Consider the following 15,907-nt stretch of genomic DNA (forward strand, 5'->3'; position numbering starts at 1 on the left):
TTTGTTGGCCCATTGGCTTGCAAGCTACACCATGGGTGCTGGCCACTGCTCCTGTTTAAACTACAGCAAACAAAGGAAACCCCCTCCCAGTGGGAGAAAGTCTGAATTTTATTGTTTGCGACAGTGTGCAGTGTATGTAATAGACTTTCTAAATTGCTGAAAGGCTTGCATTATCCTTAAGGCTTTAGTATTGTACTCATTTAGGCTGCATTGGATTCTAAGTCTTACAGAAACAAGGATGAGTCAGCTGGGCACATAGGATGTAGTCATGTGAGATGAAGGGTGCGGCAGGAGAGGTAATGAACTAGCACATTGTTTAAAGCGCTCTGAGACAGAAAGCTCAGGTAAAGAAGATGTATCGGGAATATACCAATAGATAGGTAGCTTGTTTAACTGTTTATTAGTAATGGCATGCATGGGAAAATGTGATGAAGAAGTAATAGAAAAGGAACAACAAATCTGGCTGCACAAAGGCCACCTTCCCATTAAGTTAGTGTTGGAATATGTATTAAGTAAACATATAGAGGGGTTGGGGAGTGCCTGGAGCGCTGTTGCAGAGGTCAGCTCTTCTTGTTTGTTTCACTGAATTAGCAAGTTGAGAAGCCCTGGAAAGTCCCAAGCATGAAACAGGATGCATGTTTACAATGCCTTTCTGTAGAAATCTAACGAACACAAGCTTAATGGGTTGTGCTCTGCGTGACTATAAGCACCCTAAAGAATGAGAGGAAAGTGCTTTCCATTCCAAAGGTATTTCAAAATGTCTCTACTTGTTTTCTAATCTTTGGGAAAGGCCCTAGCTATATATCCCAACTTCATATGTAGTGCCAAGATTTGCCAAATTGCTAGTGTATGCCATACCTTTTGGTTTAAGAAACTAAAACCATGGATCCGAAACAGAAATAGAATGTTTCAACATCATTTATTAATATAGCCCTTTTAAATTCCATTTAGATGGGTTATTCCAAATGGGGTCCAATTTAAAAGTTGCTAAAAAATGGACATTTTATAATATGCTAGAAGTGAATTCAAATCTGAATTAGCCCTTTAGGGCTCTGGTACACGGGGAGATTAGTCGCCCGCGAGCAGGGAGTTTTGCCGCGGGCGACTAATCTCCCCGTGTACCAGAGCCCTTAAAGTGACAGGAATTTTTAAAATATATTTGCATACATATATGTTGGTTACTCTAAAGGCATTTTGTAGCCCTGACAATTAATAGCTCCATTTTGACCATACACTCCATTTCTACAGCAATTTTCTGGTGTATCCGCATGTCATGGGATCACTGCTTGAAAACACTGACACATTTCGGTAATCGTATGATAATGGGAATTGGAATCAATTTTTATACATACATACATACATTCCTGTGCAGTGGCTTTTTTAAGTATTCGGTAAATGGGAAAACATGAATTATTGTCTGTGTTTAAGGGCCCTGTGGGTACCTGAAAATTAATTCTGGATATGCTAAACTTACCTTTTCATTACAGGTGTTCAAGGATAACTGCTGCAGGAGGGAAGTCCTGGCCCTTCAGATGTTCTGCAGAAATGAAACCAGAGGTTGTAAAGAACTCATCACACTAGGAAATCTCTTGGTGAGCTCAAATCTTTACACACTAAAAAAGTGTTCTGCTTGTTTGCCTTCTTCCAAATTGGGAATAAAAGGTGTATTTGGGTGTTAAGGTGCACCAGCCTAATTGGAACTTGACACAGGAGCTCCCCATCTTGAAAAGTGTCTGCAACACTCCCATGCTCAGTGTACTCTGTTGTTGAGAAGCTGATCTTAGGGATCATTGCAAATTATCAAGCTGAAAATTAGGTTTGTCTATCATATAAGATGATGCTACAGGGCTTATTATGAAATTATGGTGCTAATTGCACTAGTTTTTGAGCTGCCATGTAGTAGTTATTAGCTATATAGTGTGACATTTAAGGGGTATATTTATCATGCTGTGTAAAACATTACTGGTAATGTTGCTCATATCAGCCAATCAGATTTTCTAACTGTTGAAATCTGATTGCTGATTCGTTGCCCTGGGCAACATCACTAGTAATACTTCACCCGGCTTTTTACATAGCATGATAAATAGATAAATATACCCCTTTTATTCTATACCGTGTGATAAAACAGGTACAAAGAACTAAAAAAAAAACTATGTATTTAAAAATATCTCAAAGTGTAAGTGGCAGCCTGGATATATTTAGGTATTCTACAGCTTGCATGTTGTGCCATCAGCTGGAGAATGGTAGAAACTGTCACACATATTAGATCAGCCAGTGTTTATTTGGAGTTTATCGATCAGATGACTGGGTGACCTAATAAGTTTGTACTGCTATTTGTCAATTTGTCATCTATGGATTATTTGTTAAAAATCGAGTTGGGAATGAGAATTTATTTTAAATGTATTTACTTGCCTAGTTAACTAAAACATTCCAGATTTTCAGACTCATTAAAATAATAAATAGAACAATGTGATTCTAGATTTTTCTGCAAAAAAAAAAAACAAACACAATTGAAAATCTTCTGTCACTTATTTTTTAAATAAACCAGTACTCGAGGAAAAACATGAAAGCAGAAAAAAGTTGCATGTATTTTGTTGCAGTTTCTTTTCTGAATGGCAGCTATACGTGCAGGGTCGGACTGGCCCACCGGGATACTGGGAAAAATCCCAGGGGGCCCCAGTCCTGCAGGGCCCCGCTGACTGCTCGCTAGTGTGCTTCTGCTCGTTATTGTTTTGAGCCGCACAGACTGCCACCTCCTGCTGAGCACTTCAAACCACCTTTGTAACTCCACAGCCACTCCCCAGGTGGCCCCCGCCAAACACCACCACAACGCCGTCCTTTCTGGGCCCTGCCGAACACCACCATAATGCCCCCCCCCCTTCCCTTCTGGGACCCGCTGAACACCACTGCAACGCCACCTACCTTTCCATCTGGGCCCCGCAGAACACCACTGGCACAGCACCTGCTGAGCTCCTACTAGGCCCACTGACATAGTGCCTGCCTGCCTCCATGGTGGCCTCATCCACCACTGCCTTTCTAAGCTATGCTGACCGACTGAATTTCCTGTAAGAAGGGAGAGAAACATTCAAAGATGGCTGTGCATTCCACTGTAGAATGCAGGGCCATCTATAATTTGCTTTACAGTAGTTTTACCATATGTAGGAGGAAGGAAGAGAAAGGCAAGCAACATAGGAGCACAAAAAGAAAAAAACATTTGTGGTATTCTGCTTGTGCAAATGTGGGTGAGTTAATGCTTTCAGTCTAATGCTTAATCTTTAATGCTTTCAAAACATTTTCTACAGTGATCTTACTGGAATGTCAGGGGTTAATGGAGTGCTCATCCATATTTGTAGTGATCTTACTGACACATCCAGGGTTAATGGAGTTCTTATCCATTTCTGCAGTTACTGGCATGTCTGGGTTTAATGAAGGTATATAGAAGGTGGTGGAGGGGTGTCAAATGCTGAGAAGGGCGCCGGTGACGGCAGCAGAAGCAGGTGTCCTTATATGTTTGGTGGGCTCCTTGGGCAAGGATCTCTGGTGGGCCCCAGGCACCGCAGTCTGACACTGTATACGTGTTATTTTTTAAAATGTCTTTTTTGGTCTTGTGTAATTGAATGTATTCTTTTCTTTTTTTTTAATCCCATTCTATAAGAAGGTGTTACTAACTAAAAAAATACACTTATTGCCATTACCCTTGGTGCTCAGAAATATGGAGGTACCTTGTGTTCATTAGAGCCTAAATAAAACATATTAAGAACTTTGGCCAAAAAGCTCTACAAAAAGAAAATGAACAAAAGGAAGACAAAAAATACCAGATGCCTGAAAATACAGTGTACATTTTAAATTTTTTTGTTGCCCTTTAATATCCTTAAGTACTGTAAGGAGAAGTATTGCTGTTTCTAAGCAGGTATGGGACCTCTTATCCAGAATACTCAGGACCTGGGGTTTTCCGGATAAGGGATCTTTCCGTAATTTAGATCTCCATAACTTAAATCTGCTAAAAATTAATAAACCCAATAGGATTGTTTTGCCTCCAATAGGGATTAATTATATCTTAGTTGGGATCAAATACAAGGTTCTATTTTATTGTTACAGAGAAAAAAGAAATAATTTTTAAACATTAGAATTGTTTGCTTATAATGTAGTCTATGGGAGACAGTCTTTCCGTAATTCGGAGCTTTCTGGATAATGAGTTTCTGGATAAAGGGATCCCATACCTGTACTATGTTTATGAGCTCTTCCATCTGCTGAAAACAAAGGAACTGCCCTTTTTGGGAGCTATATGTATGTATGTACTGTAGTTGCAAATTGCAACCGGTAGCCTTTTAACTTGCAGTCACTTCCTGCATGTTGTAGAAAATTGCATTAAGATTTACGATAAGTTTTTGCCAAATTCCAAACTTTACAAACAAAGGAAATAATGCAACTTAAAATAATAAGTAAAGTTCCCTTGTCAGAAGATACTGGTTAAACAACCACATATTTTGCATTTGCAGTAGTTTACCACCTGCTGGCTTGCCTAATTTATAGGACCTGTAAATCTAAAGCATCTCTCAGTATTGCTTCTCAAGGAGGCTAGTTAGAGTTTTATACCCTCAGTAGCGGGGCAATGGAATGAAAATATAATCTTTCTATATACCCAGTACAATATGCTTACATGTACTTGACTAAGATTACATCCAAATCCACAATGTGTTGGCCCCCAGGTCTCCCACTGTTATGTATACAAAGAAGTGCAGGCTGATAAATACAGTTCCTAATGCAGAGCCATCTCGGTGAAAGGCTGTACAGAGTCATCTTTAAACTAAAGAAACAAGCAGCAGGTCACAACCTAAAACCATGAAGCATTAAGCTGGATCGATATTTATTAATTTGTTTTTATTTTTAATTTGTTATACTTCATTTTAGCGAGCAATGCTTGGCCTGAGAATTGCCATACCCACAGTAGGATCAAAGAGTGAAAATGTTCAACTACTAAAAGAAGGGAATGAGAGCGAGAAATAACAGTAACAAAACACAAGTTATAGACTTCAATCCCACAAAGGTGGCATAAACAAACATCAGAATCCCAGTCACACACCTAATATTGTAAAGTTGGGTAACACTATTGGGCAATATTGGCATGGAGTCTGTGGGTTTTTTGCAAGGGTTTACCTGGTTGCTCTAACTTCCTACCACACCCCAAAACATACTGGTATGATACAACTGGCCCTAATCTGTGGAAGCATATATTAGTGTACTAATGATATAGAAATTAGAATGTAAATTGCATAGGGTTAAGGGCTGATGGTGGTGATTACTTTTGGTTTAAGGTGGTTCAGTACTCTTCCATTCTGTATAAATTATAGGTAAAAATAGATAACCCAGAATATTAGCACATATTCCTTTTAATATGTTAATTTTGCTGCATGAAATGTCTGCACACAAAAACCCATTTTAGTCATACATATAGACATGGAGTGATGGTATTTAAAGCAAATTGCTATTGGTATAGCGTTTACCCTAAAAACTGTTCCAGTACAAGGTATAAAGACAGTTGATAATGTGAACAGACATTTTAGAACTTCTATCAGGCTTGCTCTGTGGAAACAGAATGCTTAACAAGCAATATCTCAATTCACTCAGATGGCACTGGGTTAGGTCTTTGTATCTGGGACCTTAGACAGTAACTAATAGGTTCAGCCTACTTTTTCCTTAAGAGGAAAGAATGTTGATGTTGAGAGCATTTTGACTGGGCATCAGTTGCAAAGCAGATATCTTTGTGCTGTGGCTTATCACCTTGCGGTACTGTTCCAGCTGAAATGCTCTTCTTACTAAGCAGAACTACATACGAGACATATAACTGCCTGCTATGCTTACTTTACACCAGAATAATAGTTTATTACATTATGCCGAATCCTCATTAGTGGGAATAGACTCAGTCGTCATCATCATCATTTATTTATATTGCACCAGCAAATTCAACAGATCTTTACAAATGACATCTGTTGAAAATCGGACCAGAAAGTATCCTGCAGCAATCGGTAAAACACCTTAAAATCGGTAGCAGAATAAATTTTCTTTGTTTTTTTTTTTTATAGGGCCTAATGCACAAAGGCCACAAGGACCCTGTAATATATGGCTGTATTGTTAGCAAATGATGTCATAACCTTTATTTGGTGCTTAGCGTTAATTATGTCATGTGACCTGTTGAATGTTGTGTATTATAAGAGATAGATGGGGGGATGTCATTATGCCCTTTTTAAGCTTGCCTTAAAAGTGTGCAACGTGCAATTCAAATCTGCAGTGATATACAGTCACATGGCAAACTGTACATTTTTAATCTTATATGTGCAATTATTTTTCTGTTTTTGACTTTTATTACATTCCCCACAAAGTAATTGCTTTAAAATGGGTTAGATGTTCACTCTTCTGTGCCTTGTATAAAAGCAGTTAACATGCAGCCTTATATACCAAATATCTTAGAAGGCTCATTTATCAACACTGGGCAGATTTGACCTGTGCAGTAACCCAGCTGGGTGAGAAAAGCTGATCACTGATTAGATGCTATGAGTTACTGCCCCGGTGCAAAAATACCCATTGTTAATATACTAGCACCACTTATTTCTTATGCTGTGCTACCTTGTGTTGTAATGAACTTTCCATAAATCCTAGTCTATTTGTATCAGGATGCATTTATATTAAGTGATGGGGAATATGCGTCTTATCTCTGTGGCACAAGGGGGCAGGGTTGTCCAAGATAATGCAGACATTTAAAAGGCCAATTTCAAACACACTGCCCAACTGTCTGAGCATGTATGGGAACAGTTTCAGCAGACCATATTGCAGTCTTTTCAGATTGCTGATGATATGTCTTTGTTGGAAAACTTCATATGGCTATGCACCATATCTGCAAATGCTAAGGTTTTCAGAGTTCATGCAGTTCTGACCAATGGAAAATTGCTATGCATGTATATAGCCACTGGTATGGCAGCTGTCTGTTTGGCCCAGGGGCCAGTATTTGGACACCATGAATGATTAATCTATGTGCAGTTTGCCTAAGAAGGATAGGAGAAGGCTTTTTGTAAACACTTGGGAGTTGACAAAAAAAAGCAGAAAAGCACTGCAAATAGGAAACTTCTTACATGTGACTTAGAGACTCAGCAACAACAAAATATATCTAGACACACCTGAACTGAAAGGCTACTAGCAAAAGCCCCATCTGTGAACTGCAATTGGAACTGGAAATTCAAAAGTTTTGTTAGTAATAAAATATTTGTGTGTAAAGTGCTTTGTCTCTTCTTTCAGATACACCTAAAAAGTGACTGCCAATTTGAGGAACTTTCTTGTCCTCGCGCTGACTGTAAAGAAAAAGTCATTAGAAAGGACTTAAGCGACCACATAGAAAAGACATGTAAATACAGAGAAACTCCGTGTAAATTCTGTAGAAACCAGGTCCCATTGGTAGAAATGCAGGTGAGTCAAAAATCCACATGGCCTCCATACTTTCCCACTCTCCTCGCTACTCGCTACTACTACCAGAGCCTTAGCTTATAACACCAATAAACCTAGCAGCTGGGCCGACCACCATAAATACAAATAGTAAGAGAATAACTGAGAACTCTCTAAAGGAAGCAAATAATACATACAATAGTTAATGGAACCAGAACCTTATATTACTGTGAATCCTTAATTCATATGAAATAGGCATAATAGTTATATACTGAAAACCAATTCATCCAGCAGTAACAATCAGCAGAGACATTCATCCAGATTAGAAATGAAAAGTTCAAGCGTCGACTGAATAATAGTTAATGTTGAAAAGCAGTGTTTTGAATTTAGCAGCCTTTTGGTGATTACCACTTATTGCCAAGCATGGAATTCAGAAATGCAATTATAGCAGATGTTAGAAAGTGCCTCCTAGTTCTGTCTTATATGAGCAAACACACTAATATCTTAAGTGACAGCAGTATGACCCCATACAGCAAAATTATTGTGGTCTTAGTGTGGCAGTACTAAATGTATAAGTGCCAAATATGTATTTGCCCCAATTGGTATTCCCATATGTCTTTACAAACTCTGCAGTCTCTAAATTTGTATTTGAACACTGATATGGATCACAGTACTTTTGACCTATAAAGTCCAGTTGTTTGAGGGATTTCTAGTATTGGTGAAACTTCAGTACTAATTTGCTTCATATTCCACCTGCTGTTGGACTTAGTCTTTCACATGTAGCACACTTTCCTATCATCCTTTTAAACAGAGACATTTTTATAACTGTATCTAATCCCATTTAAAATATTGTAATCAAAAATAAACCTGCTCTGTTCTTTATAAATAATTACAGGTATGGGATCCCTTATCCAGAAACCCATTATCCAGAAAGTTTAAAATTACGGAAAAGCTATCTCCCATAGACTCCATTATAAGCAAATAATTGTAATTTTTAAAAATGATCACCTCTTCTATTATCATGTTCCCTAAAGCTGGTCATACACACACTCCAATATTGTAGATACATATATCTACAATTTACTCATTTTTTATATTTAAACATTCCCACCTTAGCCTGGTCCTAAAAATCTCTATCATGGAACAGTTTATTTTAAATTTCAGGGTCTCTTCCAGTGCAGTATAGTCAAATCTATTATCAATGTATAAGTTAAAGTATACCATTATGTACAGCAGGGTTCCCCAACCTTTTTTACCCATGAGCCACATTTAAATGTAAAAACAGTTGGGGAGCAACACAAGCGTAAAAATGGTTCCTGCAGTGTCAGATATGGACTGTGTTTGGCTCGTTGGTAGCCCCTATGTGGACCGTTTGCCTACAGGATGTTCTGTTTGGTAGTACTCATGGCTTTTATGCAACCAAAACTTGCCTCCAAGCCAGAAATTCAAAAATAAGCAGCTGCTTTGAGGCCACTGGGAGCAACATCCAAGGGGTTGGGGATCACTGGTGTAGAGGATATAGAGGTTATAAGCCAAGAATCTTAAACCTTAATATCCAAATGTAATACAGTATGTTAGTGCCTATGCTTGGACTTCATAGATTAAAGTCAGTTGAGTTTATGTCTTCTAAATAAAAAAAAGCTTCACTCCAATCATACATTTATGAATAGACCAGAACTGTGCTCAGAATTTGCCAGATTTTTTAAATCTGTTTTAAGGGTGATCATTTATTTGTCTTCATCAAAATATGATCTGTTTCACTCATTTCAGCTACATCTTTTATTTCTACCCTTGTGTCACTTATACACCTATGATATTAGAGCACTTCTAATTGTCCAATTTGTGTCCTTTCCAGAAACATGAAGATGTGGATTGTCCGTCTGTTGTAATATCTTGCCCTCATATGTGTAGTGTGAAAAGCCTTTTGCGGAGTGAGGTAAGGTGCCTGTATGACAACAATGGGATTTGTGCTTAACGGCATCGTGCATTCAATTTTTTGCCGTCAAATAGATTTCCTTTCTTGTTGTTGTATTAGGGTGACAGTACCTGTTTTAGAACCTTAATTATACAATGTTTGTGGTATGTGCAGAGTAGATATGGGAAACCTGTTGACCAAAAGCTGTCTGGGAGCTGTTACTCAAGAAGCTTCGGCTCAAGAACCACAAGGTTTTCATCTCATTAACCTGAAGCGATGTTTGGTTGTATTTCCAGTCTTGAACTGTGCATTTGTTACCAAAATATGTAAGAAAATATCATTTGCTGCAGTTCTCATGTTGGAAATGTAGAGGCACCAAGCATATCTGAAAGGCATTACCAATGTAAAAGGTATAAAAATAGGTCTGTGGATCTCCAACAGTCCTCTGCAAAACAATTCAGTAGTGAAACTCCATTACCTCAAGCTAAGAGAGAGCAATAAGGGTATATATGGTGAAGTATTTCATTGGTATTCCCACACCTTATGTGCCAAAAAATAGAAAGGAAGATTGTGGTAAGAAGCTAGAACATAGGGAAATGGGGGAGTGCCCAATAGTGTAAAAGTTCTTTATTAATAGATAATAAAATGACATTGCACTTAAAAAACATCCATGCAAGTGTAGGCACCTAAAATCACTAGTTACACCGAGGTCTGAGTCTGGGTGTGTAGAGTTGACAATTAATACTGACTTTTCTCACATCCACAAGTACCTTCCCTGGTGTCTAGTGGTGACTTCACGCCTAAAGTGTTTCACCAATCAGGCATGATTATAGTCCCATTTCCTACTCCTTAAATCTATCCAGTCAAGTCTCTGTGAGTATGTGCAGACAATGCATCCATCCAATCCCTTTAACGCCACTACTGATTGTGCCCGCCTGTAGGGTACTATGGCAAACATTATGTTTTTACAGGAAATATAAGCTCGCTGATTTCTTGGCTGAGGCATCTCCTCTCAGGGCTCTTTAGGTTGCCTAGGTAACTGCTACTGGCATCTGTTCTCTTAGTAACCTCTACTCTCTTATGAAAAAAGACAAACTCTCTAATCTCACTGGCTACAACATCTCCTCACGACACATAGGCAACCACTATAGATGTGTTCCAACCTTTTAAAGGAGCAGTTCAGTGTAAAAATTAAACTGGGTAAAATAGATAGACTACGCAAATTAAAAATGTTTTCAATATAGTTAGCTAAAAAGTTAATCTATAAGGGCTGGAGTGGGCAGATGTCTAACATAATGGCCAGAACACTACTTCCTCCTTTGCAGGTTTCTAAGCTGTTAGCAGTCAGTAACCAATCAGTGACTTGAGGGTGGGCCATATGGGACATTACTGTTCAGTTAGTTTGCATTTGAATCTGACCTGTGTGCTCACAAACTAACTGAACAGTTAGGGCTCTGGCACAGGGGGAGATTAGCCACCCGCAACAAATCTCCCTTGTCGCGGGCAACTAATCTCCCCGAAATGCCATGCCATTAATGTAAATCACCGGTGGGATGGCATACGCGGCGCCGCGAAACTTGCCTTGAGAGGAAACTTCCGCGATTTAGGGGAAATCGCGGCGCCTGAGTATGCCATCCCACCGGCGATTTACATGGTGGGATGATATTTCGGGGAGATTTGTCGCGGGCTACTAGTCTCCCCGTGTGCCAGAGCCCTTATGTTTCATGTGCTCCCCCCATCCATTTTACCCAGTCTTAAAACTATGTGACTTTTGTACAACTGAATGCGTCAATTTTTGTTCAGAAATTGATTTATCAAATGCATATGCAAATTCGGGTCAAGTTTGGCCCCTAATCTATCTAACAGTATTTGGCCTCAGTGAGGGACCTAAGCTGTTAATTGAATTATTAGCAAATATTCTACCCTGTAGAATCACTTAGTGTGATAGGAGTTGTACATAAACATGAACTGAATAAAAGGAGGGATGCCCATATGTTTTTGCCAAGTGTTATTAGGTGCTCTCAATAGTTGCCACATAGTCTGATTTACTTCCCACTTTGTTCCAGTTGCCCTTGTTTTATTGTCTTTGGCTCACATGTCTTTGTCTCACCTCATTAATGTTAATTGCAACAAAGAATAGAAATGTGTTGTGCATTTCAACATGTTTATGAAGCGACGAAGGCATTAAGAAATGGGTCTGACTGCTAATGTTACATAGTTTCCAATTTAGTGTATTGAAGGTTGGTGTCGATGCACTAAATCGGCTATCTGCATTTTTTGTCTAAATGACTGTCCTGCAACAGTTGGAGAACCATGTTTTGTAGAACCAAGTATTAAACTATTATTCTGTAAAAGAAAGGTTCTCAAAAAGAGCATGTTCCCTGGTTATCCATTCAGCAGCACAGGTGCTAAACACATAAGTAGTTCTGACACATCAGCCTGTGCTACTGAAACCTAAACTGTATGGATATCTGAGAAACTGTCGGTGAGGCCCAAGGACAGACTAAAGAGTTTCTCCACAGTAAATCCCCCTCACTATGTGTTTTCACACTAAAGGAAAATGTAGACACTGAACTGAAAGATCATAGCACTTAGCGCATCTGCACTAACCCTGTGCTAGCTGTAAGGAATGCCAACATCCATACCTGGCCATGCTGGGAGAGGATTATTGGTATTTTACCACTGCTTTGTTATCCCTTCAGTAACTAATGGCTGGATGTTAATTGTTTATATTGAGAGATGCATGAACTATTTAGCCGAATGCATATTTATTGAATTATTCAATGTTCTAGAAATGTTTTGTTTTTTACCTTCCTTTTCTTTTTCTCCTATTGCAGTTGAATGCGCATTTGTTAGAATGTGTTAATGCCCCAAGTACCTGTAGTTTCAAACGTTATGGGTGCACTTTTAAGGTCAGTATACCATAGAAGTTATATTTTGTACCCTTTAATACATATCCTTTGCCCCAACAAACTGAGAATGAATACCAGAGAATGTTGGTTTTGATGGATATTAAAAAGTTTCTTTTAGCAGATAATGAGTTAATAATAGGACTACAAAAAAAAGGCTGTTGCGAAATTCAGAAATATGCATGGTTTTCTGTATTTTAATGAACCCAAGATAAACTGTGCATTGCTTGTTTTTTTTAGCAAGCCAGGGGATATAATTCCTCATGCGCTGCTCATATCCTTGCCTTTCCTAAAGTGTAATTCCCTTGACCAAAAGTGTGAGAATATACCCATTTTCCTCAGACTGCTTAAAAAAAATCACATTGCACTAATAAAATGTCATGTCTTTGTTTTCCTCATTTTCTTGCCCTTATCCCTCCCTGTGTGCACGGGTGTAGACCTTTCCTTTCCTTCCAGTCTGTGCATGTTCCATGTAGTAGGTTTAAAAGGACTGTAAGGGCTATGACACACGGGGAGATTTGTAGCCAGCCTTAACAAATTCACAACCACTGGCTACAAATCTTCCTGAAAATGCCTTGTCATAGACTAACATTGGGAACGCTGCGAGTAAAACATATTGGTCGTGGCGATCTGGCTTAATTGCAGGAAGTTGCGTAGGAAGGCAGTTTCCGGCAATTATACAGAATCGTCGCAACTAACATATTTACTTGTTAAGATCCCAATGTTAGTTTATGGCATGGCTTTTCAGGAAGATTTGTAGCCAGAGGCAACACCGCCTCAGGGATACTAGCCACCTGAGGCAGCCAAGTTGATGCCGCCCCCCTCGTTCTATCCACACTTGTCTGTTTTGCATCAGAGGAGACGGAATTCCACTTTAAAAATTGAAATTTCGGCTCTTTATTTTACCAGGAGTGGCTTTTTGCTGCCCCCGGTAACTTGCTGGGCTCAACCACCTGAGACGAGTTTCTCAACTGGCTTCATAGCAGCATCCCTGGCCAGAGCTGGCATTTTTTACACTGGCTACAAATCTCCCCTGTGTGTTATTGCCCTAAAGCAATAAGTTAGAGAAGTTGTTACAATTTGTAAAATCTGTGTTTTAGTCCCTCCTCCCCAGCCACGATTTCAAATGCAGAAAGAGAAGAACTGTTTTGCAGCTGTATTTCAGCATATATAAATGTGACAAATGATGATTCTCATGGAATTTGTATTACTCTTGTCACAATCTCTTCTACAGTAATTGCCATGATATGTTTTGTCTTGGAAATTCTGGAAACGTCTTAAATCAGCTTGTAAGGCTAATGCCACCCAGGAGATGTGCAGGTGTTTTACAGCTAATACTTTTCTCAAATTGTAAGACACCAAAGACCTCCTCACATGTTTTGTCACTGGAATTATTTTGGAAAAGGTTATGACTACATCTTGTAAATCTGTCATTGTGACATTAGCCTTGTAATGAGGTAATGTAATAATACTTTCATTGCAGCCAACCAGGATGTAGTATTCAGGTCTGCAGTTTGTATGAAAATATCTAACTGGTTACTATGAGTTAATAGACCTGGAGCAAACAGTGCACCTCTTATCATCTTAAAGGAGATGTAAATTCAAAATCTTAGCTCAGTGTTTATATATAGCCCTAAGATAGGAAAATATTCAGATGGCAAAGCAGTTAAAGGTGGCCATACACTGACCGATTGTAGCTGCCGATATCGGTCCCTTGGACCAATTCGGCAGCTTATTGGCCCGTGTAGGGGCAGGAAAGAGGGGCATGCCCAACCAATATCTGGCCTGAAATTGGCCAGATATCAATCGGCAGGTTAAAAGATTTAGTCAGATTGGGGACCACATCGGCTTGTTGATGCGGTCCCCGAACTGACTGCGCCCATTGCTTCCGTTATAATTCGGTGGTTTGGCCCCAGGGCCAAATGATCGAATTAGCCTACATATGCGCGATATCGCCCACCCGTAGGTGGGATATCGGGAGAAGATCCGCTCGCTTGGCGACATTGTGTATGGTGGCCACCCTAAGACAGGGTTAAAACACAGATAACTGGAGCACTGTATTCCTCAGTATCTGCAGCAGAATGAGGAGTAGGTTCACTCTCTGCTCCTGTTTCACTTTCTTATCTGTGCCTGACTTGCTCTTATCAGCAACTGACCAATGGCAATCCAGTAAACAAACTCCTGTGCTTTTTTTCAAGTCTGGTACACAGCAGTCCTCTGCTTTTTTCACAACAGGACGGCCATTGGCCGTGTAGGTTTCCAGGAGCTGTGATCAGAGTTCATTTCAGGGTAACAGTATGAGATGCAAATACAAAGGCTTTTAATTTGGTCTAAATAACACACACAAGGATGATGAGTTTTGAGTTTACATCCCCTTTGTAAAACTGTTTTCTTACCCTTATCACCTTGATTAAAACCTATAGATTTCCAAACTTATTTGGTCATTTATCGTTTTTTTTTTTTGTTGGTGCCATCAGATGAGTGCTGCAATGTCTTAAAATGCTGATATAGTTGGAGAAGTAAATGCATTTATCTGGATTTCCTGCATTACTATAACTGTATTAATTGGCATAGGAATAGTCATCGATCTGGTTACAGTAATGCTGAAACTAAATATAAATACAAGGAAGAAACATTTTTGCTTGCATAATTTTCCTTCCTATTTCTTGTCAAGTTCTTAAAGCATTGTATTTTTTCTGCTGTCTTGGGTCTCACAGGGAACAAACCAACAGATTAAAGCACATGAGGCTAGCTCAGCTGTTCAGCATGTGAATCTGATGAAGGAATGGAGTAACTATCTGGAAGCAAAGGTAATTCTCCAACAGCTACATATAGAGAGGCATTTGGTGGTACGACACACAATTTTATGGTCATTTTTCTGTGTTAATCAAGTTGTGCTTACAATAATACTTTGATACCAATGATCGTATACTGTGCCAAAGAACTGAAATGGGCAAATCTATGGCACTCCAGATAAGGTAAAAAAAACTCCAGACTCCATTTTCCATTATCAGTCACCTATTTCTTGGGGCAGCATGGTTTTCCCTCCCAACATTACTAGTCTAGAACAATGAGAAATGTAAAGGTACCCGTTCGCAGGCCGACAACAGTTACTAACTCGGATTCCAACTTTGCAGTCTGTTAGCCCACAGTTATTTCCACCCTAATTGATATTCCAATGAGCCATTGTGAGAAAAGAATATTCAGATAAGCCCGATTTGCCTCACAACTTGGTTGTCTAAATAAAGTGAAGATTCTTTCATTTGTCAGCCTGGTGTTTCTGTGTTACCCAGGTTATTAAAGTGTTAAATAAGAGCTCACTACAGAAAAAATCACTCACTTTCTATTCATTCCTATGGGATTTTTAGAAGCCTATTTACCAAATGTTGAACTGTAACTTTCACCCATTGATAAGCATGCTTCTAACAATCCCATGACAGAGTTTTTCTGTGTAATTTTACACTTTAATAAACCTTAGATTGCAGCAGTAAATGTATAGCACCATGACAAGTCAAAAATCTAGCTACAAAAATCCTTATATATGTCATCCATTTGAACAATATTCCCTTTGCAAACTCCTGGGATTTTGCCTGCAGGCTGTAAATACAGGTATAGGACTTGTTATCCAGAATGCTTGGGACCTGGGGTC

General features: G+C 39.1%; 1 protein-coding gene across 3 annotated transcripts in view; it reads left to right on the forward strand.

The window, feature by feature from the left end:
- Nucleotides 1-15,907, forward strand: part of traf3 (TNF receptor associated factor 3) — an 88,947-nt gene that overhangs the window by 58,967 nt on the left and 14,073 nt on the right. For all 3 annotated transcript variants that reach the window (XM_031890884.1, XM_031890883.1, XM_002937990.5), the window contains 5 exons: nt 1,488-1,592; nt 7,291-7,458; nt 9,290-9,370; nt 12,187-12,261; nt 14,976-15,068. In XM_031890884.1, the coding sequence (XP_031746744.1) occupies nt 1,488-1,592; nt 7,291-7,458; nt 9,290-9,370; nt 12,187-12,261; nt 14,976-15,068 (522 nt within the window). The remainder of the gene's footprint in view (nt 1-1,487; nt 1,593-7,290; nt 7,459-9,289; nt 9,371-12,186; nt 12,262-14,975; nt 15,069-15,907) is intronic.

Source organism: Xenopus tropicalis, chromosome 8 (genome assembly GCF_000004195.4).
Source record: "Xenopus tropicalis strain Nigerian chromosome 8, UCB_Xtro_10.0, whole genome shotgun sequence".
NCBI lineage: Eukaryota > Metazoa > Chordata > Amphibia > Anura > Pipidae > Xenopus > Xenopus tropicalis.